This window comes from Apteryx mantelli, chromosome 2, assembly GCF_036417845.1.
Source record: "Apteryx mantelli isolate bAptMan1 chromosome 2, bAptMan1.hap1, whole genome shotgun sequence".
Classification (NCBI taxonomy): domain Eukaryota; kingdom Metazoa; phylum Chordata; class Aves; order Apterygiformes; family Apterygidae; genus Apteryx; species Apteryx mantelli.
The window spans coordinates 57920796-57948770 of record NC_089979.1 but is presented as its reverse complement, the minus strand read 5'-3'; the positions used below and the strand labels follow the sequence as shown (position 1 = coordinate 57948770).

Genomic DNA, 27975 nt, shown 5'->3' with positions numbered 1-27975 from the left:
GCCGCGCGCGGGGGCGTGGCAGCGGGGGCGGCGCAGGCCGGCGGGCGCGGGGGGCCGCGGTGGCGGCCGTGTGGGCCATGGCGCACCGCTACCTGCTGCTGGCGCGCGGCGGCTGCCGGCGCCGGGGGCTCCCCGGGGTGCAGCTGCAGCAGCTGCTCTGCGGGCGGGGCCCGCCGGGGGCCAGGCCCTGCCTGGCGCAGGTGAGAGGCCGGGCGCGGGCCCAGCGGCCGTTCGCTCCCTCGCTGGCGGGGGGCACCGGCCGGGGGGGGCTCGGTTGCCATGGTGACCCGCGAGGCGCGGCCGCCGCTCCCCGCCCCGACGGTGGCCCCGGTGGGGGGGGCGGGGCCGCCCCGCTGCCTGCGGCGCAGGGCCCCGGCCCCGGCCCGCGGCCTGCCCCGGCTCGCCCGAGGCTGTGCTTCCGGGCGGCTGCACCGCGCCCGCGGCTGCCGGCACCGCGCGGTCCCGGGGGCGGCGGGTCAGGCGGCGCCTGAAGGCTGCGATCGCGCCCCGCCGGTGTGTGTTGACCTGTTGCACCTACATCGCCAGGACGGTGATCGCTTTCCGGGGGCTGAGCGGGCCCCGAGGGGTTTGCCTCCGGCTTTAGCCGCTGCAGCGGTGAGGGGCTCACGGGCAGGTGGAAAGTAGTCGCGTGTTTGCTTTCTGGGGACTGCTTGGCGCCTTCGTGATGCAGATTTGAGTCTGGGCTGTGTCAGCATTAACTGATAAATAGGAGTGGCTGGGAGTCCATTCTTAGTACAATGGTTTGGGCTGTCAGAGTTGCATATATGTTACCCTTGTCACCTTTAACATATATGAGGAATGACAGGCCTATGCTATTGCTCAGGAAATGGGAGCTGTTCAATGGCTGGCTCTTCTTGAACAAGTTCCTTAATTATTCGGTAGGTTATAATGGAGAACAGTTACACTTTTCTACTTATGAAGTTTATTACTAGGATAGTGGGTAATTGTGAGATGAATACATTTAAGGATGTTCGTAACTTATATTAAGGATAAATAGATGTGTTTTGTTTTTCTTGTTGAGTTTGTGTTTATGTTTGGTAATAGCTTAACATCATTAAAACAAATAAATAGATAGAACGCTTTGGTAGTACTGCTGATCTGTCAGAAAGCTAATTCTCTTTGCTGTCAATAAAATGTAATGAAGTCTTGTTTTGAAAAAAACTTCTTAGTTATCCTTATATCTCTGTGTTTGCATATGTAGCAGAACAAGGAAAATTTTTGAAGGAAGATATGTGCTCCCCAGCACAGTCTTATGTAATACTTAACTACTGACTATTAGATAACTAAAATAATTGTTTGGTTCACTGTATGTTCAGTTTAAGAATTGTAGTTTAAAACTTCCTTATGGATAAAGCTGTAAACTTGTAACTTTCTTGAATTAATGGAGTCTTCCATTTTTATAATTTTTTTCTTACATAACTAAAATAGTGGATCTCCTGCTTTGTTTGCTTTGAGTATCCTTGGTTCAAAAAAAATATGGGTTACAGCTACAATGTTTTCATAAAGTTAGTAGTTCTGTTTATTTAAAACTATCTATTTTATTTAGTGTTGGAATCGGGGAGGAGAGATTTTTTTTCTAGCATTACGGATCCAGAGTTTATGTTGTACTCTGGAGTAATAACTTTTTCATCACAATTCTGGGGGATTTTCGCTGTAAAACTGACTTTGTGTATTTCAGACTTACTTATCTTGAACTTCTGTAAAAGATGCTGATTTCAGGAAGATGTCACAAAGTTTGTCTGGAGAAAAAAAGAAAATATACATTTATCTGCTTTATACTCTGTTGCAGTTCTTCATCTCTGACTGAGAGAACTGGGCAAAGTTTCCCAGTACATAGCCCAAAACAGCCATTATACTACTTAAGCATCCAGTCAAACTGTATTTTGTTTGCTTTCCCTCTGCTCAGGTAGCAAGTGTGTTGTATCAGCTGAGCTTGCTGTGGCATTCCCACTGCCAGCCAACCCAGGGACAAGCTCTTTGAGGATCCATGTGATCAGTTTTCATGCTGGTGATTTACATATTCCAAAAAAAAAACAAAAAACCCTTTCAAGCAGTGCTCACTGATGTAGTGTAGTTCAAACAATGTTTGGATTTGTGGAATGCTATGGAGGAAAGAAAATGTGTTTTCCAGTTGGTCGACTCAGCTAGATCTGTAGGTAGTTTAAAAAGGCTTGCTATCCAGCCTTAGTGAGATGATTTACAAAATATGCCATAAATTCAGTTGTTCCCTTTTCTTATAAAATCAACCTTAATATTCTTGCATCTCTGCATATTATCTTGAAAGGCGGTTATACATTTCTTTCTCGTAGAACTGAGGATTTGTAGGAGCAGTTCAGCAACAAACCAATTCAATTATTTAGGTCTGCCCCAAAGCTCAGCCCTGTGATTTATTTTATTTTTTTGCTTGCTTGCTTTTTTGGTTGTTGAGGGTGTTTTTTGTTTTTTTTCCTCTCCCCTCACCTGGTTAAACAATGAGTTAGCCCTGTAACAAACCCGTGTTGGCCTGCCTGAGTTAGGCAAACTGATTAGGCTTACTCGAACTGCTCTTATAAATGTGAGCTGTTGCTTTATGCTAGTTGGAGCAAAAGTTTCTGAATATTCCTGTCTCTTTAGAAGGAAAAAATAGTCTGAGATTGCAGCATAAATAAGTCGGGGATTTTTTTTGTGTGTGTGTGTGTGTGTGTGTCTTGTAGAAGACCAGTGACATGGCTTTGATTTTCGTCTGTTGCTGCTTTTACTGCCTCTTTGCACTTAAGCAACATATAGCTCTCTTTTTACATATACATACACCTTTCTATTTTTTTGGCCACACTGATTCATCCCACTTCTCCTAAAGCCTCTTCCAGGAGCACATGTGCAATTGTCCTTGTTGGAGGTTGTAGTTTATTGGACCTAGTAGCTATGCTGTAGATGAGGTATTCTCCAGGTTATCTGCACCTGGCATGCTTTACATGATCAGTAAAATATCCTCTTGAATTTTCAGTACCCAACTTGATTCAAAGACCTACAATGGCACAAAATAATGGCTTAAGAATTATTTGTACCTCAGTCCATAGCAAAAGCAAGCAACAAAGACATTTTGGCATTCTTCTTGGTTCCACCAGATGGAACTAGTTTGCCACTCACAATAAGGTCTAGTCTGTTTTCTCATTTAACAAGGTGGGAGGGGAAGCTCCCAGGCAGAAGGCTTCAGGAGAGTTAATATTCAACTTATGATATGTCAGCATTCCTAAAGTAGTCTTAGCATGGGCTCTAGTATCCTGCAAGTTTGTTTAAGACAAAACCTTCTATTTTTGCATTTAAAACCATTATAATTTGAATATAACAAAATTGTTATGGAGATACTAACACTGAATCTTCCTTCGTAGATGTAGTCCTAGATGGATGTTTGCTGTCATGCATGGATGCAATGAGTCGTATTTCCAGGATGATAACTCATCATGATTCTAGTATCTACTACTGTTTTTACAAATTCACTGGCTCTCCAGAAAAATTGATTCTAATCAAAAAGAACAGAAAGAAACTGAGCACTCCTTTGGGGCAAAGGGAAATAGAGGCAGAAATAAAAACAATTTAATTAGAAAACATATTTTCTAAAAAGTGCGGAGAAAGTTTAGGAAGTAGATAAATTGGGATTTTTATCCGAAATACACGTCCTTTTTCTGGAAGAAAGGGAGTTTTTCTTTGTAATAAAATTGTAATTTACTCTGTTTCAAGTATTCTGTTAGAAAATGAAAACTTAATTTTCTTAAGAATTAGTAACTTAAAATATTTCCTTTGTTGCTCTTAAATAGCAAATAACTGTAAGCAATTAGTCTTAGATCGAAGTATGATAAAATTGGGGGGTTTTGAAGTGGATCTCAGCCTGCATAGAGATTTAGGTCTGCTTTTTGAAATGATGCTCTCATGTGGTTTCTTAGCGATATATAAGCATGGTCTGATATACACCTTTCTCTTGGATTCAAGCAGATCTTTCATATACAGAAGTTACAGTTTCTTAACTCTTCCTTTGAAAAAAGTCATAGTTCTTTCACAAAAAGTAGTTTAGTATTGTGTGGATCATACTTGTTCAGTCAGTGTTAAATTCAAGTACCTTTCAGATGGTATTATGAAATATTTCTTGTAGGGTAAGTGTAGAAATAATTAATGTTCATGGCTTGCAGTGTTTCCTGCTTATGTGTTATTTCCCCCCCCCCCCCTTTTTAATAAGGAATACTATGTTTATCTCTGATAGATCTCTACTCTTAGTGAATAAAATAAACATTTCCTCATTCTGGAAATTATCCATTTGATTGACTTTTCCCTATTCCATTGTTCTCTTAATCATTCTTGTCCACAGCATTCTTTGTTGGAAAGTGGATGGGGATGGAATGAAGAATTTTACAGCTGACTTTATAATATCCAACTTGTAGCAGTTCAAGACTTCCAAAGATCTTGAAAACTTTTGTAGCACCTTCCTGTTGCTTTATATTTATTTTTCATCTTTCAGCTCTGTGGAAAAGTTACCACTGGCATTACCACTGACAGAAGTACTGTCTTGGCAAGTGTAATTGCTGCTTGCAGAAGGCTATTCTCCCAACCTCCCAAAGGTGATTATAACTTCGGTCGCTGAAATGAGGCAGACTGCGTTCCTTGCTGAGGACTGCACTTGTGCACCAGTTAGGGTTATTTTTTCTGGGGCAGTAATTTCTTTAGTTAACCAGCCATTAATGTTAAGATGGAGCATTGATTTATGGTATTTCTAGGATGAGTGACTGCAGTTTGCTTCACTTTATGCAGTGCAATTCTCTAAACTAAGTTTGTCTGTCTCATATTTAATAACCTAAAGTCAAGTTGTCCTTTAAATCAATCTTGATTATTCTTGTTAAGAATAGTAGATTTATTTATGGGAACCTTGTAGAGCTCTTCAACCAGAAGGCAAGAACAAGACCATTTTTGAAGTTTATGTGTTGGTAGCTTCTTTGCTGCTATATACATTCAGCTTGTGACTACTGAAGTGTAATGATAGAATTGTAAACTATAAAACAATAATGAGCTTTTTAACTCTTTCTTAATAGGATTTGAAAAATATTTTCCCAATGGGAAGAAAGCTAATGGAACTAAAGGTACAGCTGCAGAAACAAAAGGTACAAAAAACTGTTTTATTTCGGTTCTTTCTTTAGGATGTGTATTTGTTAGATTTTCAGCAAAACCTTGTGGGTTTGTGAGGGTTTTTTGTCTTCATAGGAGCTGTTTCTGTACCAGATTAGTTTAAAACTCCAAATTTCTTATATAACATTACTTTGCTTTCATATCTTGTATGTCTTCTGGAATAATACTTATTTTCTCTTATGTTTCTGTTGGACTGCTGTCCTTAAGTTCTTGTATCAATGTCCCCTATTAGTCAATATAGTCATACATTCAGATATTTTCTACAGGTATAGTTCTTAACTTTTCCTAGCACAAGCATACCCTTTCTTGATGTAGGGAATAACCAGAATTGGAATTTTGGGCGGGGATAGAAACCAGCTGTATGGCCAGAACCAACCATGTAGCCTCTTGCTTGAAAGAGGCATTAGTAGTGGAAGTCCTAGAGGGAGCCCTATCTTTGAAGAGAGAGGAGGGAGGAGGCAAAAAAAAAAAAATTAGCAGTAACAGCCATTCAGCCATATCAGAAATCTATATAATGTCTCTTCAAGAGAAAAGGAGAGACAGCAAGCCTGTGAGTCTCTTCTGAGAGTAGTAATAGGAACAGCAGTTTTCCTTTGGCTTTGTGTGATAAAATGTAATATCATGCAGAGATGCCCAAACTAATCCTGAAAGAGCTAGGTTTGGATACTGGAATGAGTGTGCATTAGTGTTGTGCTCCACCTTGCAGACTTGACATATGGCATTACAATATGCCACACAGATACCTTGTGAGTTGAATGAGTAGAGGCATGAGTAAGGTGAGCTCCTCAGCCACAGTTGGCTGATACTGTGTTGTGCTTATCTCTAGAATATTAAACAGGACTCCAACCTTGAGTATCAATGCACCCCAAACTTTAAAAGGAGCATAGCATGACTGGTGGGGTGAATTGTGTTGGGAGAAGGAGATGTTGCTTAAGGCTTGTAAAAATCATCCCTAGAGAAATCTTACTAGTGCAGTAGAAATGTAAGTTTCATGTAGTCTCTATAACATACTTCCTTCTATACGTGGGGCATTTTTGGTTCTTGGTGTCCAAGTGTCATCAGTTATACAATTAACAGAACTCTTTTGATCATAACTGTGTGCTGTAGGTGCCTCTGCCAAGTGACTGACTATACTTCTGTTTGTAAGGAAAATGCAGTTCTTCAGTAGACTACATTCTCTAAGTATCATAGCATTATAAACTAGTTCATTTTTTCAGATGAGCTCTTTAAAATGAAAATGACTACAAAATAAAAATGGGTGCAAGGTTGGCATAAGATGTAGAAATAATAATGAAAAATAAAGAATATGTAAATGTACAAATAATAATAAAAAAGTAATAATAAATTATCTATTTATTTTATGTTAGAAGCAAAGCCAACTAGTGCACGACAGCCTACTGGGAGTAGTAGTGGAGGAGGTGGCAGTGGCGGAAAAAAAGGTGGCAAGAAAGAAGACACTAATTGGTGGACCAGGTTACAGAAGGTCTTGACTTTAAAATACCTTTCTTCTTTGTAGTAAATGTTGTCCTCATGAAATAATCTCCAACTTTTTTGCTTTCTAGGGCCATGTTTGATTGCCTAAATTCTCCTGTGTTGAGTATTTCATGGTAACTGGCTCTAGGTGGCTCCCCACTCAGTGCTTTACGTAAATTAAGTCTTTTGAATGTCTCTTCAGAGGCATCTAACTCTTCTTTTACTGGCAGAGGAACCTTAATGGAATTTTAAGGTATAGGAATACGGTTGCTAGTGGTCAGTATTCTTATAGTGAAGCCTTAAAGGCTTCATATTTTGTCTCGGTATGTCAATTTGGAAAATTCTGCTCACCCTGCAGTGCTTAATCAAATGGAGAATGTTAGCCTTTCTAACCTTAATGGAATACATACATAAGGTTTTTTTGTTTTGCTTTTTCCCTCAGTTTCTATCTGCTGTGATTAGCTGTAGCATAAAGATTATAGTAACGGGTGCTCAAAGATTATAAAGAATATTTTTCTGGTTTTACCTGGTGTCCATAGTTTGTTTGTTTTTTTTCCCCCTACTTCCTAGGTGTTTGTATACTCATTTATTTTTGTAGGTCTTCCATGTAGTTCTAGTAGGCAGAGAAAATTGTTTTAAAATGGAGAAGAAAAGGTCATAGAACAGAGTTAACTGCTGTTAGGAAGAGCTGGCAAAACTTAAAAAATTGAGTAGCTTATAGGTTGGAACTGTTCCACTACAGTCTGTAACATGCTTCAAGTTTGTGGGGTTTTTTGTTTGTTTTTTTTGTTGCTGTTGACACTGTCATTCCTCAGTTATATCTGAAGCTTATTAAAGTACATTCATTCAACAAAATAAAACTTAGCTTAACACTTTCCATGTAGTAACCTTGAAGGCAGGGAAAAGATACCAGAAATAGATACTAGAACCTTTTTTTCTTTTTTTTTATGTACTTGCTGTATTACAGACTATGAAACTTTTTTGTGTGTTTCTATCTCCTAGGGCGACATTCCGTGGGATGTCAGGGAGTTCCGCATGTACGTTGTGGGAAGCTCATTTTTCTGGACAATGGTCGTATATTACTTCTTCTTCAGGGTCCCTGGGAGAGAAATCACATGGAAAGACTTTGTCAATAACTATCTTTCTAAAGGAATGGTGAGTAGCTGGGAATCAAAATGAAAAATTAATGCACTGAAGATGGCATTAATTCTTTCCTTGCTCTTTCCTACCTCCTCACTTATGCTAGTATTTGTGTAACTGTGGAGTGAGCGCTAGCTCAAGACTAACTTTTTTTTTGAGAGAGAAGAGGATTAGCTATGATCTAAATCATCTGATGCCCTGGATGGCTGTATGAACATCTGTGTCAGTTCAGAAGAGGAGAGGGAAATGGGCAACTTGGGACAGAACTTCCTTGTTGGGCAGCAGCATGCACTTTTGCTGATTTAGAAGGGCAATGTAACCACAGTCTCTCAGGGTATGATTTTACAGTACAGCTAAGCTGACGTAATGGCTCTAGCAGGTATACCTGTTACCCTCAGAAGAAACTTACCTGGTAGAAAACATTGCCTAACCTTAAACACTTCTTGATTCCTGCCTGTCTCCCTCCTTCTTTCCTTCCACGCCCCCCCCCCCAAAAAAAAAAAAAAAGTTTTTTTTGATGGTTTCATTCCTTAAACCAGCTCACCAGGGGATTTGAGTAGCAGTGCTTATGGAAAGGTGGAGGTGGAGAATGAGACAGTCCCTTCTAGGGGCAGTAAATTGGCATAACTGTATTGTAAAAGAGCCTTCTTTATTTGTTTCTCCTCTTTTATTTCTTCTTTTTTCTTTGTGTAGAGCCTCTACTGGAATAGTAATCACTTATCATCAGTATCCTATCTCTTTGTATAACTTGGCAGCTCTCCCCACTTGGAGTAATAGGTCGGTGATGCTCCCAGGTTCAGAGAACTGAATGTCTTGCACAGGTCTCTCTCACTTCAGGAGCCACTAGTTCTTTGCTCATTACCTCAGTCTCTTTAGCTTCTTCTGTAGGTTAGGAAAACATGGACTTGCTTTCTCCTTTAGGTTCCAGAGCTGGGATTTTGCGTTAACAGCATGCTTCCTGCCCTCTCATTGCTTTTGTAAGCTGCTGAATAGGTTGTTTCCTACCTTTCTTTGTCTTATTGCTCTATGCAGTGCTGCCATGTCTGCCTCTCCCATTCTGCCTAGACTGCTTGTCTTACAGTCCTGTTCTTACTTGGCAACTGTGTGTATCTTGCCAGAAGAACTTGCTGATTATACTTGTCATGAAACAGTAAGACACTAATTCAGCAGAAAGAACTGTTTGGCTGTTACAGTGAACGAAACCTGAACCCATGTTGCAGAAAAGCATTATGAAAGTGGGCTGTTGCACAAAACCAGGAACAGTTCCTTGGGCCTCTGTAAGATGTAGTCTGAATATTCAGATAATGAAATATGTAGCTATCAAAAGCTGTTATTTGCCATAGTGGTGGCCAGTTAATGGGACAAAGGCATCAGCACTACCAGGGTTACACACATTGCAAAACAGATTTCAGGTGACTTGCATGAAGCCAGGTGAGATCTAGAGTGGCTTCTTAGCTCATATTTTGCTTCAATTCTGCCAGAACTGAAATGGATCCATATTGTGAGTTCAGGAAGCTCTTACTAGCCTGTGTACATTTTGAGCCCAACTTGTAGACCTTTGCTAGTTGCAAGTCCTTTAAGGATGCTGAAACCAGTTATTACATGGAAGGAAGAAGAAGAAATGGAAGTAAACTGTCCTGCTTCCTGTTCACTGACTTTGGTAAGCTTTACATGACTTCTGAAGAGATGCTGTCAAATTTAAGAAGCTACCCATTTGAAACTTTTTCCATCCAAAAAAAATCTGCCAGTATGTATCTTTGAATTTGCAACTGTGTTCTTGATTTTAGTTTATATGGTGTCTGATTTTGTAACCATTTTTTAATCTAACTGATGTTATTGTGTTTTACATGGTAGTACAGGAAAATCTTTTAATAGGAAAAACAATTGTAAAAGTAAGGGGTTTTTTGGTCCCCCCCCCCCACCATTCTGTTGAGTTTGCTTTTATTTTGGAAGCTCCTACAAGAGTTTGAGGTCATATGGTCTATTGCTTTTGGTGTTTGACCATTGAAATAGCTATGTTCTTGTTCAACTATTTCACTGTACCTGTGATTTGACCTGAGGAGGACTGGGGGGAGGGGTAGGTGGTGTGTGTTTTTGTTTGTTTTGGGGGTTTTTGATGGCTTAAAGAATATGTGGTCTTCCTTTCCTTCTAACTTCTACTGATCACATACCTGATTCCTGATTTTGGAATTCATGGAAGTGAATTGTAATAGAAATACATTTGAAACTACTTGCGGTTACGTGTATCTGAAACCATTCAGTATACTTTGGAACTTTCCACTCTATCTTTTTATGAAGAGTAAATGTTGATACTTTGCCTACTGGCAAATTGTAGATTGTGAAGCCATCCTGACCTTCAACAAGAATTTTATTCTCCTTGCTGGAAAACAGAAGAACAGACTCAGTTGGGGGATACACAGATATGTTAGCTATGAGAGAAGAGCAGTGAACCTGAGTCATATGCTCTAACACATCACAACTTCTCTTTTTCCTCCCACAGGTGGACAGGCTTGAAGTGGTAAACAAGCGCTTTGTTAGAGTGATCTTTGTTTCAGGAAAATCTCCTCATGAATGGGTAAACATTTGCTTTTAATACATATAAATGAGGCATTAAAAAGAGCAAAGACAACTCTTTATCTGAAGTTTGATGCAAAAAAGTTGGTCTGGGAGCATTAACAGTCTCTTACTCTGAAATGTTTTCTGAGTTAGTGTTACATTATCCTACATAGTGTGTTTGTCGTTTTACTCTGCTCATGTTTTGCCCTGCAGATTTCCAAAACCAATGACATATTACAAAATTAATGCACAGTTGTAGCCACTAGTTCCTTTCCAGTGCCATCGTCTTGATGGAAATACAGAACCTTCATAAATTCTTCACTCTTCTAATCTGTATATTTGTAACTACTCTCTTCCATCTGATCAAAAAACTCTCCACAAACTTAAGCATCCTAGCCAGTTATAAATTTTTCTTTTTGATTTTCAAATAACTTTGTCTCCTCTTGATACTGTGGTTGATACTAAGACTTTATTGTCTTTAAAACTAAGCTAAGAGCTCTGTTTCTTAAAAAAAAGTATGTATTGCAGGGTATTCTTTTTCCCTGTGAGGAACAGGAATGATGCAGATTAAAGTTCTCCGAAGAATACTACTTGGAGGCAGGGACCTACAATTACTTAGAAAAGAAATAGACAGAAATGTGAAAACTTTATTTTGGATGTAGTCTTTGCCAACTTCAGGCATGTTTAATATGCAGGTAGCTGACTTTTCCTCTGGGTACTTTCTTACTGTGTTGCATATTTTGGAGAAACTTTATCCAGTTACTACTTTCTGAGTGGGTTTTTCTTTCTTCATTACTAGCTTTCTGAAACAAGGTCTGCAAGTCCCTCCAGGGTAAAGTGAAATCTGCAGCAATTACTTCATCAGTGGGTTTCAGTGTGACTGGCTCTTCAGACTTATTTATATACCTACTCTTTAGCCCACATACCATCAGTTGCCTTGGCTTCTCAATCAGTTAATGCTTAGGACCACTTTCTTTTTTCTTCTCCCCTATTGGGGCAAATAGGGGCAAGTCAGGCAGGTCATGGTGCAAAAAGGAAACAGTTTTTGAAAAAGCCCCACTGTCAACACTGTTTCTAAGCAGTGTCTCTATTTATTTATTTTTTTCCTGATTTGGAATTATATAAGTGCATGCTGTCTTTTGTGATGGTCACTAACTTTGTAAAGGTAATATAGACCCCAGAAATAGAGAACTGATTTTCTTAACCTGAAAGGTTGAGATCTTCAGGTGAAACAGTTGTATGACTGCTGTGTTTGCTGGTTCATTGCTCTGTTACTGTGACTGCATAGCTACCTTCTAAATATCTGCTCACCTACTCTCCTTCCACTTGTTTCTGCAGAAAATGTCAGGGTTTCAATATATTTTAAGTGCACAAAAACTGTTAGGTATATGATTTCTATAGAAGCAATGACAGATGCACAGCATATTCAGGTTGGTAGACCTTAGATTTATTAGGTGTATCTTACATCGGTTATAAACTTAAGTTGCCTTGTAAATTGTGTTTTGGTTTGTTTTTTTGTCTGAATCTGTTCTGAGAATTTCTTGCACATGTGTTAGAAGAAGTTGGCTTGTAATGAAGCTGAAATAAAATGAGGCGTTTTGTGATGATCTTTGCTTTTTTCATAGCAGTACGTCTGGTTTAATATCGGTAGTGTGGATACTTTTGAACGGAATCTTGAAACTGTGCAACAAGATCTGGGAATAGAAGTGGAGAACAGATTACCTGTAGTCTACTCAACAGAAAGTGATGGGTAAGAAGCTGTTTAAAACTAGATGTCTTGATTAGAAATGCTCTTCCTTCCACTAGAAAACTGGAGTTGTAAGACATACATGTTATACTACATTAGGTGGCACTATTATCAGAATACTGATCATTTTGTTTTTTTATTTCTGAATGTTAATTATAACAGGACCTGTTTGGTACTCTGTCTCTGTGAAAATTCATATCCTCTTCCCCTAAATATAGCTTTTTATCACATATATACTTACATGCACAATTGGTCCTTCCTTCATTTTGGTCCTTCCCCCAAGTGACTTGTAATAGAGCAGGAGTCAACAAGGCAGAGCTGTCAAGCCCCAGGGCACAGCTGTCAAGCTCCAGAGATGGCACTCACATAGATTTTGAATGGACAAAATATGGCGTAGAACTATAGCATATTGACTGAGATATAGCAGGCATCAGTTTCTGCCCATAAACTCAGCAGAGGTTCGATTCTCTGGCCTTGCAAATGGCAAGATATTGATGATTAAGTAAATCATGCTATCCTGCCTGTTAGCAGGAGCTAGAAGATAAATCATGCTTTTGATCTCTGAATTAGTTAAGAAAAATAGTACTGATTCCTGTTTTACAGCATTTTTGCTACCCAAGTAGGGAATAATGGTTCCAATACTTGGTTTGTATTCTTTGTATTAATCTTCTGTAACTGAGTTTTATTGACCTGGGCTTAGCAGAGACTACAGAACTCCTCTGGCATGGTTTTCTGAATGGCTTAGAAGACATTTAATCTTGTATTCGAAGAACTGATTTTGTTTTGATCCAAGTCAACAGTTTGAAAATGACTCCTGCTGGTGTCTGTGAAATAGGTGTGGTGTGGTCTATCAAGAAATCCAACTTTGGATCTAATAGCTCATATCACTAACAATATCCGCTTGTTTGCTGCCTCTATTTTCATTCTTGACATTGTGTTTATTTGGATTTTTGGGGAGGGAGGGGAAAGTTTGGTTTACTTTCCTAATTCATTTTACCAAGCTACTGCCTGTTTGTCTTTGTGGCAACAGGAGAAATGGTACCCTTAACTCTAGACCATCCTGGGACTTAAGATACAGAATTTCTGTTCCCTGTTCTTCTACAGACTATCTCTGCCTCATTTCTGTGTTTCTGTCTAAAGAGGCATGTTGTCAAGGTCAGTGTATTACCTAACTGGTCAAGTTCCTACTTAAAGAAATACCTGGAAAAAAAAGAGTAGTCAAGCCAACGCTGTACTTCTGCAAAGAGGCTGTCTGTCAGCCTCAGGATCCTCACTGTAGCCTGGGAAAAGTATGTCAACCCCTGTACCTACCTCAGCCTCTCCCAAATCTTTCTTACTCACTGAATCCCTCTTTCCTGGCCCCAGTCTCTCTGGCCCCCTCCTCCTTGGTGTCTGTTCTTTGTAGAATGCAGTTGGCTGTAACTTCTTGCTTTGCCCCTGAAATGCCACAGGAAATGTGGAACAGGAGAGAGCAGCAGCTATGTGATCATGATGATGCTGCTCACTGCCAGATCAGAATCTGATGAACACTGTGGGATCGTGAAAGTCACACTTACCCTTTTCTTCCCAGAAATCTGGGACATCAGTGAAGCCTGAAAATCCTTTACTCACTTGTGGTAGTGCTGCTTCTCTGCATTTTATTTTTGCTGACTGTTGATAGAACCTCCTGTGGGCTGTTCCTTGAAAATCTCGCTACAAAAAATACTGTGATAACGAGAACTGTGTTAGTATTAGGATGTGTGGCCTGTAGAGAGCTGTGCTACAAAGTTGGAGGGCAGTGAAGAATGATGAGCAATGGAAAAGAAGTCAGAAAAAATAATGACCATTGCCTTCGGGAAGGGAAATATAGACACTGAAAGAAGAAGAAAATGTAAAAAATGTAGCCAGAGCTAGGGGAAGCAGGATGGGTATATATTTTCGAGACAGATTTCTACTTGAAGGTGTAGTGTATTCCAGTTATGTTACTTAATACAACTTTTTTAAACAGTGTAACCACTTGCATAACTAGTCTTGTGAATTTATACTTAAACTGCATGGGAAGTGACTAGTAACTAGTTATCTAGTAACTCCTGTTACTAGGTAATACAGTCTTTCTCCACAAACCTGCCACTGTCATTTGATGCTTTGTTTGGCTTAAAAATGAAACAAAACAAAATCCCAAACTGTTACTTGTTAAACATCAAGTGTAAGAATGTGTTACCTTCCAAGACTGTTAATTTACATTTCCCAGGATTGGGGTGGGGTGGGGAGGAGTGCAAAGAAAAGGGAATTCTAGCTCTTCGTTTATTTGTATTTATAACAGACTTTTCAGTTTTTGACTTATGTAATTAAGATTTTTTTTTTCTGTTCCCAATTTTATTTCTATTGTCTTCCAAGGCGAACATCTTGCAAAAATGTTGTAAATCTACAAATTAATAGACTATTAGCCCTGAAATTATTCAGGGTTGCTTATGGTGAAACCAACACTTTGCACTCATTGTCATATGCAGTAATGAATTTTGAGTAATATATGTGTCTGTGAAATAAGTTAGTACCATCAGGACTACTAACTTTGGATCTAGAAGCTCATATCACTAATGATAAGCACTTGTTTACTGCCCTTCTGTATTTCATTCTTGATGATATTTGTTTGGATTTTTGGAGGGAAAATAATGTCTTTTTCTTTGGTTTGTTTTTTCTTTTTGTTTTCTTTTTCTCCTCAGATCATTTCTCCTGAGTTTGCTGCCTACAATCCTGATTATTGGCTCTTTACTGTACACATTAAGAAGAGGTCCTGCAGGCTTAGGTCGAGCAGGACGGGGAATGGGTGGACTCTTCAGTGTGGGTGAAACCACAGCCAAAGTTCTTAAGGATGAAATAGATGTGAAATTCAAAGATGTAGCTGGCTGTGAGGAGGCCAAACTAGAGATAATGGAGTTTGTTAACTTTCTGAAAAATCCCAAGCAATATGAGGATCTGGGAGCAAAAATCCCAAAGGTAAGGGAACAGTGATTTAGCAGGTGAGGACTTAATTCTTGTGGTAGTGTTTCTAGATACTCTGAATAGGCTAGGAATGTTTATGTAGGTTGTGCTTCACAGCTTTTCTTCTTCTCAGAATCAGAAAAAAATAAATAGCAATAAGGACCAACAGGAGATCCATAATGCCATAGGATTGTGTGTCATGGAATGCCTCTTTTTTGGATATGGGTCAGAAATGATACGTAGCATACATACATACTATATTGTGTTGTATATAAATAACTGTTATAGAATTGTCCGTAATTTTTTGGCTATGCTGCAGTGAGAACCCCCTGCTGACATGCTATTTTTTTCATGTGTTTGATCAAAGTATTCTGAAGTCACTCTTCCCTTAGATCTAAGAAAACGTGGCAATGTCGTACCTATTTTTTCCCTTCAAACTAGTTTAAATGAGAGCTCAAATTTCAGTTTCTGTTCCCTTGCTTTGTTTCCTCACACAGTTCTGTGACTGTAGTGAGAGAAAAGCTACTGGACTTAAGATCATAACATATACAAGATCTTTAATTGAGATAGTTCATGGAGTTGTGTTGTTTTCTTCATGAGAAAATGTACCTGTTTCTCTTGCAGGGGGCCATTCTGACGGGTCCTCCCGGTACTGGGAAGACACTTCTAGCTAAAGCTACGGCGGGAGAGGCTAACGTACCGTTTATCACAGTCAATGGCTCGGAGTTCTTAGAGATGTTTGTTGGTGTGGGTCCAGCTAGAGTAAGTCTTTGGCCTTGCTCTGTTATTTCAGTGTTGGTTGTTGAAAGGTCATTGTCAAGGCTGGTAGGCAAAAAGTTTAATTATACTTGAAGTTCTGTCATCTATACAGATTACCCTGCAAGTGATGCCAGATGTCTGCCTAAATACAAGAGTCACAGATGCACTTTAGAGAAAAGGAACCAATGTAGTTCAGTATCTGGTTTCAGGCTGTGTAGGCCTTAAGGCTTTACCTCTTTGCAGAATCTTAAGAAAACAGAAATCTCTTCAAGTTCTGCTCTGAAGTAAACATACTAACTGGGTCAGAAATATGTAGTTTATTTGACTGTTGCTATGGCAATGTCTCTTCCCGCTCTAAATCTGTTGTATTTCTTCAAAGAACTTTGCTCTCTTTGTAAGGTCAGACTCTTAAATATAAATAGTTGTCTGGGGCATACAAATGTGATTCTGATTGAAATAAGAGTCCAAGGGTCATGGATGGAGAGATGGATCTATCTCTCTCTCTCTCTCTCACATGCACTTTTGGTTGTTCAAATCACCTGAACACCAGAAACTAACAGTTTTGATGCTCTTTTGCTGTAGTAACTCTGTTAATGGAGTTTGAAAAGAAAACAATCCCTCAGTGATGTAATCCCAACTGACCTACCTGTGCCTTGATGTATCTTTTCAAATACATTGTGCTTATGTCATGCTATTTGCAAACCTAAAACTACCATCTAAATTTGTCAGACCTTCAGGTGAATTATTAATTAGTAGTGTTAATTTTATAAGCCAGCAACTTCCACAGTGCATATTCTTATATTAATAACTCTTTTAATGAGCTATTTTAAGTGAGAGGATTTAGCTAATAGCTAACCTTATTCTAGTATATCCATTTTTCTTTAACTATTTTTTAAATACAACTACATTTCAAACATTCAGTTTGAAAGCTATCTCTTCCTATCTAAGAAGGGAGGACACTTAAATCTGCTAATTTAAAATACTCTGTATGCTAGATACTACCAAGACTTTATAAAAGAGGCTGGTAGCACCAGTAAATAAGGTTCTTCATTATGTCCAGAACTAGACCTTGTTTCCAACAGCTTATAACTTGACCAAACTCCAACCATCTTGTCTTAAGCCTTGAAAAGTATACTTTAAACTGACTTCATTTTCTTCATTTTTTTAGGGTTGTTTTGTTTGTGTGTGTGTTTTTTTTTTAATGTGAGTTAAAATTTGTTTTGCCATTTCTGAGAACAGTTTTAAGGAAAGAATACCCTGTTTTATCCATGTTTAAAAACTAATTCTGCTGGCACTTTAACAGAAATGCTCTAGTCTCTATTTGAATTTGAAACTTTACAGGGAGTGACTTTTATGGGGTAGGTGCAGCTTTTGCTCTGTAAAAATTCACCCATTTTTTTGACTAAGTTTTATAAGCCCTGAAAAACTACAGTTTTCGTAGGTTCAGACTTGCTAGAAGTTAGCAGATAAACTTTCCCAAGATTTTATATTTACTGTGTTTTCACAGCTGTGTGTGCATATGCCTCTTTGTAGCCTAGGTCTCTTTTGATGATCTCTGGAAGGACTTTTTCCAGGAATAGCAGAGAGTGGGAGAAGATACTTGAAGCCAGGTAGTTTGGGGTCTTCTGAGGGGGGAAAAAAAAAGGGGGGGGGGTGAGGAGGGGAAGCTGGAGGTGTAGGCACAGAACTTGTAACTGGGAAGAACAGGTGCTGGTTTAGAGGGGTAAATGCAGGAGCTGGTTGGGAGCAGAGACTTGGAGGAGAAAGCAGAGGGACACTGAAACTGTGTGAGGAGATTGGCAAAAGGAGCTACTATGGAGGGGAGAGGGCACAGATTGAGGGTAGGGAGGTAGGTGGAGAAACTGATAATGGAGAGGAAAACATGGGTGGTGTCCAAAAAAAGAGACTGTGTTTGGAAGCGAGGGGTATGGAGATTGTGGTTAAGTAGGTAAGGTGGATGGGACTTGAAGAAAGGAGCGTGCAGTGTAGAAGGTACTTTACTGAGAAACAGCAACAAAAGAAACAGATTCATATCCTCTGGAAAAGTATTGGATGTCCTGAAATAGAATGCAGTTTCTGAATACCATTAGTTATCAGCTGTCAACACATGCCCGAAAAGCCAAAAAGCAAAGTGTCTTCACCTTTCTCTACCGATCTATGTAGATGATAATCACTTTGTACTGCCAAGTGACATCTGTTGATATAATAGTTGCTGCTTAGACTATGAATCAGGATTTCAACTTGGCTGATCATTTCTGATGTCTGTAGAATATAACATAAGAGTGTTTTCATTTCACTTTGTATAAATTTAAGTTGTTAATAATGCTAAATCAATTGTTCATAAGTTAGGATAAGCTAGAATTAAAACTGCTTATACAGTCTTGGTTCATACATTTTATGCCTATACATTGTGTTAATTCTTAGTTCCATTGCTTGGGGAAAATAGTTCTGTATTTTTTAATCTGTCTCTTTCAGAGCAAAAGGTAAGAGCTCAGTTTAAGCTTCTGGCATTTTTTTTTCCTTATTTATCATGGTCCCTTCATGCTTTATTCATTGTGCTTTACTCAAACTGTTTACAAAGCAGAATGACTTCCTGGACTTTCTGCAGTGAAGCCTACTGTCCAAAACTGACATCTCTTCACATCTAATGTGTCCTGTTTGCCTTTAGAGAAGGCTTCTCTAATTGTGACTGTAACATACTAAGAGTAAAGCTCTGAACTGCATATTATTCTCACCCAGGTCAAAATTCTTCCGTAATTCTTCATTTCCTGTTCCTTGCTGTTAGATTCCTCAGTCACTAGGTCTGTCTGCTTGCTGAACTGGTTTCATGAGGTCCTTCTGATACATTTGCAAGCAGAGTAGCATTATAGTGTTGCATACAGCCAAACACACTTTGCTATAACCGTTACAGTGGGATTTGATAGGTAGTATCGTTGCTTACTCAAAATTTGAAAGTCCAAAAACTTGTTCAGGCGTTTACTGATCTTTTAAGTTTTTTTTGTTTTTCTCCAAACTTCTCAGGGGAAGTTAATTTAGCTTCAGAATAGATACTTAGAGGTGAGTTCAGTTTTTCTAGTCCATATAAAGGAGGGAGAGAGAGAGAGAGAGAGAGAGGGTGGCTAAGAGTCAGTGTTTATAGCAGCATATTGTTAAACTATAATGATAAGCACTTATTTATAAGCCTTAACAAGTTCACTGTAAGGGCTACATCACTGTTTTAACTGCAGTAAAAACTTAAAATCTTTTATTTGCTTGAGATGAAGAGCTGTTGTGTTGTAGCATGCCTATTCAGCTTTCAGTTCTGCTTATAATACCACATGCTAAAGATGTTAAAAGGGGAGAAAACTCCAGACTCCACAGACTTACAGCAAGGTTTCTCTTTCAAGTCTGTGGAGTCTGGAGTTTTCTTCCCTCACCCCTACCTCAAACCCTGCACTATAAGCACGGTTTAGCAAGCAACCTGAATTTTGTTTAATGGATTTATTTGTTTAACAAGATGTGTTCAGCCACATGGATCAGAACATACTGCAACAAGTGCTAATGCATGTTGATAGCTATATAACTTGTCCTTTAATTTTTTTTTTTAATTACTAGCTGTATTATGATAGATTCCAATATTGGTATTAAGGGCTGTTTTGAAAGAGAAAACTCATTTGGCAGTACTGTGAACTGAGTTGGCTGAAGGAAGAGAGACTTATCTGTTCACAGGTCACTTTTAAATCAAAAGCTGATTAAAATGGCTGAAGCGTGCTACAGTTTTTGAAATTGCTGTTGAGGACCATATTTCAGTTATCCAGGGAAAGCAGTTGCTTCTCAAAGCTTTTAAATTGCTTATTTTATGTTCTGAATTATGGTTTAAGAAAACATGATGTCAACCACTGGACCCACCTTAGTGATTCTTACTGTGTAATAGCTACAATGTAAACTTTTGTTGCATTGAGAGCTGGCAGGAGACTTTTGAACGCTTGTTAACAAAAGTAGTGGATGTAGTGATACTGTTACTGGTGTTGCTTTCCACACAGGCACGCACCCACCCAAGTGCCACTGGACAGTGACAAACTATAACCTGGTATATATTCCGCTCTCTTGTTAAGGTCCGAGATTTATTCGCTCTTGCTCGTAAAAATGCCCCTTGCATTCTCTTCATTGATGAAATAGATGCAGTAGGGAGGAAGAGAGGAAGGGGCAACTTTGGAGGACAAAGTGAACAAGAGAACACACTCAATCAACTTCTAGTAGAAATGGATGGTAAGTATTGAATTTCTAATATTGCATTATAATAACAGGGATCTCCTCATATGTCCTCATAAACTTAAGTATGGACTGCTTTGATTGCTACCTTAATGTGTTTGTAGTTTTAGATGTGAGAAGGAAGTGTATGCATGTGGCAATGGAGGGAGGAACAGAACTAATACACTTGTTCAGACCTGTTAACAAGGATTTGGGTTCTAATTTAAATGCAAATGAGTGTGGTTTTTTTGCTTCCTAAAATGAAGAAAGGTGACTCAGTTTGCTGTAGCCTGATGTTTTTGCCCAGATTCATTCAGAAAAAAGAATCGGCTTTCTGCATCTTATGATTCTTTGTCAAAGTTGAATAGAAATAAAAATCTCTGCATGAGACCAGTCTGTTTTTTTTTTTTTTTTTTTTAATAAAAATAAATAAGTAAAAAAACATACCATCCAGCTAGCCATGCTGATTTTGCAGTTTCTGGAGCACTTAAGCTATAGTTGCATTTTTGAAGATAAACTGGGATTTGGTACAGAACTTCATAAAGTAGAGCCTAAGGCCATTTTTTGCTTGTTATAGGAAAAGCTGGACAATGCTCTAATAAATAGAAATACTTCCAACTTTAAGATTGTTTGTTTAAAGTGTCACTTCTTATATGGTCCTCTAAAGTGAACAGTCTTCCTATTTCTGCTTTAATTTTTTTTTCTTTTTTTCTTGGAAATCATCTTTACACAGACTTTTATTGTATTTTCTCCAACAGGATTTAACACAACCACAAATGTAGTCATATTGGCAGGTACTAACAGGCCAGATATTTTGGATCCTGCTCTAATGAGGCCAGGACGCTTTGATAGACAGATTTACATTGGTAAGTTTATCTGTGTCACTATATACTTCTGCATATGTAGAATACCACAGAAATTACTGCAATTATTTATATATGTAACTTTTTACATGCAGTCAATTAAAATGTGTGTAAAGTAAAATAAATAAATATGTTTTTTATCTTAAAGGACCCCCAGATATAAAAGGAAGAGCATCTATTTTCAAAGTCCACCTTAGACCTCTGAAATTAGATACCATCTTAAACAAAGATAACCTAGCAAGAAAACTTGCTTCGCTAACACCTGGTTTTTCTGGTAAGTGAATTTTTTTTAATGCCACTGTTCCTCTGCATTTACTGTATAAGCTGTAGGTATTTTCTTTCCCTACTGCTTGTATTGCTTCTTGCATCCAGTCTCCTGACTGGCTGTCTATTTATTTTACTTTATTTACTGATACAGTGTGAAATTCTCTTTGCCTGTTTGAGTTAATGAGATTTCTGAAGGTCTTATGCTTGTCTGTATCAGTGAATGTGACATACCAGACAAGTCTTCAGCAAAAGCATCCCAGAAATTTCTCCTTACTACACTGGTTTATATGTTTCTGCTTTTAATATATTCATCTGGTTCTTTGAACACTACTACAGAAGACTGGTTTTATTTTTGTGGAGTTTGTGTGTGCATTCTGTAGGGGAATTTCTTTTTCTGGATGCTGGTGCTTCTCCCTGGAAGATGTATTGTAATCTTGTATTTAATTAGGAATGGCTATGAAAACTTTCAGTACTGGTTTGTAATTTAATCCATTTAAAATCTGTATTGATTGATAGTTGAACCCTTTAATCTTCTTGTGGTCTACATAGAACTGTTTTTCTGCAAAGACCTAATAGTCTACATCTCTAGCAACTGCAGTGTTTTTTGGTTTTTTTCATTCAACTAAGTTATCTCTTTAGCAGTACTGCAAATAATGTTAAGTGGATGACTTGAAGCGAGTAATGTACTTATGTTTCTAGAGAGTATTCTTTCACAACAAAATCTGAGCTATACTAGATCCATAAGTGGGAAACATTCTGCTAAATCTATGCTAGTCTAAGCATAGTCTGCAGACAGAAAACTTGCAGAAGGTAGAATATGATATATCATCAAGTATTTCACTGGTAATAAATTTTATTCAGTAACTGAATACTTAAGAAGAAAAAACTATTCTATAACCATAAAACATGTATTTAAATATCTATTAAAGAATTATACTATATGTAATGATTATTTCAAAGAGCATTACCTTTAATCTTCAGGTTCTATGAGAATCTGTAGAAATCTAATATTAGATTAGAAATCTAATATTAGATTAGATTATCTCTGTGCTAGACCTTGAGATAAAATTGTTGAAAATAAGAAACTCTCTGCTCTCTGTCTTTAGGTGCTGATATTGCTAATGTTTGTAATGAAGCTGCTTTAATTGCTGCAAGGCATCTGTCGGATGCTATAAACCAAAAACATTTTGAGCAAGCAATTGAAAGAGTTATTGGAGGTAGGTTAATCGAGTAAGTCGCTTCTCAAATTTTTTTGTTTTGCTTCGAGCCATTCTGATAAAGGGTGGTTGTTTGGGTTCCTTTTTGTTTGACTCTGGCTTTATGGTTGTTTGGGTTGTGCATGTGTGGTTTTTGGTTTTGTTTTGTTTTGTTTTCCTCCTTTCTTTTTTAACGTAAGTATACTTGAGCTTTAGAAAGGAAGTAGCCAGTCTCTGGTGGTTGACTTCTGAAATGGAGAAGGGGTAGGAAGAGAAACTTCATCAGGGCACTTTTCTAATTTGTTAAAATGGGAGGAATAGCTGTTTGGACTTCTCAATGCTTTTAAATGTTTTATTAGCTTGGAAGATTCTAGAAAACTCTTTGGTCCTTAAAGAGCAGATGTTTATATAAAGCATTTGAATATTCTTAAGAACTTGTGTTTTAAAACTACAAAATCTGGTTAAGGGCATGGTACAAGATATAGTAAAACATGGAAGATGCAAATTTCTAAAACTTGTAAGTTTTAATTTTTAAACATTTACAATTGATTGTGTACATCTGTCTTGCTCACTATCTTTCTGCATGAGATAAGGGATTTTGGTGGAGAAAAGCATGTCTGAAACTATTAACTGAATTTTATATTTTGAAGGTTTGGAAAAGAAAACTCAAGTACTGCAACCAGAGGAGAAAAAGACAGTAGCATACCATGAGGCAGGGCATGCAGTTGCAGGATGGTTTTTGGAACATGCTGACCCACTCTTAAAGGTAAAGGAAATGAACTAACTGGAACAAGTAATTTGCATGTAACATGGATAGTGTTTTCTTTTTTCCTGTTTTTTTCCTTAATGTTGGGAGGATATTAAAATGTGCAATCTCACAAAAAGACAGTGTCAGTATGTAAATGCTAGTGTACTACTTTGGTTCATTTCATGTAGCTTTCTTATAACTGTTTTCTGAATCCAGTGTTATGGGGGTCATAGTGCAAAAGACCTGGAAAAGTGAAAGGGACTGAATCTTCCCATGAGACTGCCTGCTTTGGTAACTGCTTTTTCTCTAAGGCTTTTAATAGTACAGACCTAAGCCTTAACAAAATCTGATGTAAGGTTGTGCAGGTAAATGCATCTTCAGGAATGTCACTATTAAAATGATCACCTAGAGATTGATTAAAATGTTAATCTGAGTCTTGGGTGCACAGCTTAGATAAGTTGTAGGTCAAAAACACCCCGATCTCCTGAATTTGCTTTAACCATCAGTTTTTCTTAGCTGTGTTCTTAATCTTGTCTGGTTTACAAGAAAAACTTTAAGCTTGAAAAATTTACTGTTGGAAGGAAGGGTATTAGTAAACATGGAAACTTCTGCCCCTTCAGAATACTAGAGGTGCAGTAATGCTATGTCTGTTACAGAATACTTTAAGCCCAGTATGTAATTCTAAAAGATTTATAGATTCTTATTAACAGATTAAAAATGTCATGCCATCTTTTTTGACTGGAAAAGATATTCCAGTGGTCTTGCCATTCCTTTCCAGGTATTCTAGTAGTTGAGACCCCAGTTTAGAGCTAGTTATGGCTTTTAGGGGTAAGACACAATGAGGACAAAACTGTAAATAGAAATAATGTCTAAGTTAAAGTTCAAGGATGACTGTGGTATAGATCGTGGTATTAAAAACTAAGTCAAAGAATGCTTTAGGCTACTTTGCTGTTTAATTCTAACCTTCTATTAATTTTGATTGTAGGTATCTATTATCCCACGTGGTAAAGGACTGGGTTATGCTCAGTATTTACCCAAGGAACAGTATCTTTATACCAAAGAGCAACTACTTGACAGAATGTGCATGACTCTAGGAGGACGTGTGTCTGAGCAAATCTTCTTCGGAAGAATCACAACTGGAGCCCAAGATGATTTGAAGAAGGTGACCCAGAGTGCATATGCTCAGGTATGTGCTTATCTCCTTATCTGACACTAATGTTTTGAAAGGATGCAATTTAATCAGGTATGCCTCTCAAAAGCCTAGTTTAATAAAAGATAATATGACTAAACGTTATGTTGTTGTTGTATAGAGATGTTGATGACTCAAGTATTTCTATCATACAGTCTTATAATAGGAATCATAGTGCATTGGGCTTTGATTACTATCCTACATCCCTGCAGGAACATGTACGTATACTGCAGTTGCATTCAAATTTGTGGAAACTGTGTACTTTAAAAACTGTATTTAGTGCAGAGATTTGGTTCTCTGATCCTACTTTTACTGTTGTCCAGTTTGAAGACCCAGTTTGGATTCACATGTGTAATTAAATCCAGAAAACCTTGTATTTAAGCAATTCGCTGTCAGTTGAAGGCTGATGAGATTAAGACACTAGTTTGTACCATATTAACTAGGACAGATGAGTAATTTAAGATCTTATCAATGTAATGACTCATCTATGTGTAGCTCTGTACTACACTTAAAAACTTATTCCATTTCCTATACCAACATAAAAGCTGTCATTTTTTAAGACACTTGCAAGGTGAACAAGAGAGAGATTTTAAAGTACGTTTCTCTTATGCAACCCTGCACACACATACACACACCCCACACGTGCCTCATGATCTCTAATATGTTTCTTGTTGCTGCCGTTCTGAAAGTTAAAAGTGTAATGAAATTCTGTTACTGATAATTTTTCTGTCCTTTAGTCATTCTTGTTCAATTTTAAATAAAAATGTTTAGCAAACAGACTTTTTTCATAGTAAAAACTATGTTTCTAACTTTTCATTATGTAAAAGTTTCTAACTTTTCATTATGATGCAGCGTAAAGTGCTTGGTTCTAGGGTGATCCTTCTGAATTCTGAGTATTCTTTGTCATACCTATTTTCATCTTGGAGAAGTGCCACTTTAGTAATCATCAAACTGATAGTGGCCATGGAGTGAACATGTAAATGAGTTCTAAATAGTAGTGTGAATTTATTTCTGCCTCTGCTGTGACAAAATGCAGCTTCTGAAACATTTTGAATTGGATGAACTTGTATATTTCTGGCGAAGGAAAACAGTTGTACTGCTCAATGAAGGCTTATGTGTTTTTTTCTGAATATTTTGGTATTTAAATAACAAGGCATTATGTACATCACAAGAATAACCACTTTTAAATAGTGGTATTTGAGTGCTTCGATCTTAATGATTAAAGATGAATAACTAAAAATCAACTAAGGAAGTTTCAGCTTTATTTCTGCTTAGGTAGACTGGAGTTTTTAGGGAAAGGTGGGTTTTAGAGAAATTACTTCTTCCTTTTAGTTTTGATCACCAAATTTGCATCAGTATACCCTAAAATCTTCATAATCTTTCTCTCTCTCTTCCCTCCCAGATTGTTCAGTTTGGCATGAATGAAAAAGTAGGGCAGATTTCCTTTGATCTCCCTCGTCAAGGAGATATGGTATTGGAGAAACCTTATAGTGAAGCAACTGCCAGATTGATAGATGAAGAAGTACGGTCACTTATTAACACCGCTTATGACAGGACATTAACTCTTCTGACTGAGAAGAAAGAGGAAGTAGAGAAGGTGAGCATTACAATATTTTAGCCACCAAATTCCAGCTGGTAAGCCAGATTAAAAAAAATTGAACATTAAGTGTTCGAGAAAGCTTGTTCTAAAGTTATTCAATATGATCTTGACAGTGTGCCACAAAATATGCATGCATATATAATATATATAAGAAGGTAAGTATGTAAAACTTCCTTTCTCTGAATTGCTTTTGAACTTCAGATAAAAAGAATCTTTCTGCCATCTTCTTTCCCTGCCCTGAGGCTGCTTCTGGTCTGCCTCACTGCAGTTGAGATTCCCCTCATGCATATTCTCTTCCTCTGCTCCAGGAAGCCCGATCCAGCAAAAGGATGGCTTTCCAGGATAGATGTCTATCCAACAGGCTTGCTGGCTGGATTTACTAAACGGTGTTGTAATAGGATGCCGTCCCAAGAAAGATTACTGAATGTGGTTTGTGCTAAACAATGCTTCTCACCAAGAAGGCTACAAACTACACTTGGACACTATTGTACATAATAGTATTTAACGATGCTCTGTAGCTTACAACATAAAAGCAGCCCTGTTGAACCATCTGAACCACCCCCGTCCCCCATCCATAGCTTAACTGTTGCTCCTAGAGCCTTTCAGCAGCACCAAAAGGCTGCTGTTTGGAAGCAGCAATAACAGCAACAGTGGCCCAGAGGGAGGACGCTCTGCCAAATCTTGTAAGCAGGATTTAAAAAACAGTGCTTTTGCTACTTAAGTGCACATGGGGGAAAAAGTCACTTAAGTGAATTCTGGGCAACCTGTTTCTTCTATCAAAAACTAATTTGTACTGAATATAGTCCCAAACTACCTTAAACTCTTCCTAGGAAAGAAACAAGATAATGTATTTTGTGTGACATAACTTACTGCTATTCCAGGTTGCCCTACGGCTACTGGAGAAAGAAGTGCTTGATAAAAGTGATATGCTAGACCTGCTTGGCCCAAGACCGTTTGCAGAAAAGTCTACTTATGAAGAATTTGTTGAAGGTACAGGAAGTTTGGATGAGGATACTTCACTGCCAGAAGGCCTTAAAGACTGGAACAAAGATCGTGAAAAAGAGAAAGAGGAGACAACAGATGAACAGGTTGCCAGGCAGATCAGAGGAGGGATGCCATTTTAACTGCGAAGCGTGTGGTGATGTTGACTTGCAGTCTGGAACTCACCTAGCTTGTACTTCCAAAACGAAAAAAGATATTTATTCAACCAAACTGTATTAGGGATGGGTGGAAGAGTGTCTTGTGATGAGACAAGGATATTCTGCTCCCAATTAATGTATGTGATCATCAGTTCACTGGTGAAGGATGGTCGTCTTTTGTCAACTGAAGAAACACATTGGATTTGAGCTGCAGTGGAATGCCAGAACTGAGCCTCTTAAACTTTGAAACAGTTCAGATTCATGCACAAACTTTGTGGCACTGGTCTCTTTTTTAAAATATATGTAAGCTTATAAAAATTAAAGTTCTGTGATTATTGATCTAAAGTATACCTGTATGTGATCTGTTCAAAAAAAAAAAACAAAACCCATACAAAATGCATTGTTGAATGCTTAGCCAAAAGTCTGGTCTTACTTAAAAAGTACTAGCTTTGCAGAAATACCAGCTCTTTCATCTGACCTTCCCTGCCCTTGCATTTTGGTTTTAAAAAGTTTGTTTACAAAGATCTGCCATGTAAGTTGGCAGTGAAATTGGATACCCACTTAAATATCTGAAAATATAGTCATGGTTCAGTGTCTGAAATTAAGTCTGAAACTCAACTTGGCTCCTGCAGTTTTATTAGTTTTTTTTACAGAGTTCTGTAAAATATTGAACATACAAATGTGTTGTGTAAATACAGTTTGAGTCAATAAAATCAGTACTTTTCTGAATGATGTTTGCTGTCTTTTTTTGCTGTTTCTTGGTACAGAATTCAGGCCAATACAAAACTTGAGCATAAGATTTTGTTAAACTATGATAGTGCAATTTTACTCATAAATACCAAAAGCAGCAGCTAAATCTAAAGGTGCCAAATGTGATTACAGCAGTCCGCTTCTGTTTGTCTGCTGTACACCATGGCTGTATGACTTGGATAATT

General features: G+C 38.1%; 1 protein-coding gene across 4 annotated transcripts; it reads left to right on the top strand.

Annotated features, from left to right (window-relative positions):
• The first annotated feature begins 53 nt into the window (after nt 1-53).
• On the top strand, nt 54-27769 carry AFG3L2 (AFG3 like matrix AAA peptidase subunit 2). Of its 4 annotated transcripts, none has more exons than XM_067290720.1 (17): nt 54-200; nt 4511-4610; nt 5079-5147; nt 6540-6655; nt 7648-7800; nt 10286-10360; nt 11967-12091; nt 14791-15064; nt 15674-15811; nt 19903-20056; nt 20797-20904; nt 21050-21175; nt 22275-22385; nt 23015-23130; nt 24098-24298; nt 25704-25898; nt 26783-27769. In XM_067290720.1, exons 1-17 carry the CDS (start codon nt 78-80, stop codon nt 27023-27025), a joined length of 2427 nt encoding a protein of 808 aa, XP_067146821.1. In that variant the 5' UTR covers nt 54-77; the 3' UTR covers nt 27026-27769. The 4 variants fall into 4 exon arrangements, with proteins under 4 accessions (XP_067146821.1, XP_067146820.1, XP_013795074.1 ...); XM_067290719.1 differs by lacking the exon at nt 54-200 and adding an exon at nt 650-899 and having other exon boundaries at nt 11970-12091; XM_013939620.2 differs by lacking the exon at nt 54-200 and adding an exon at nt 650-899.
• Nucleotides 27770-27975: the final 206 nt, after the last annotated feature.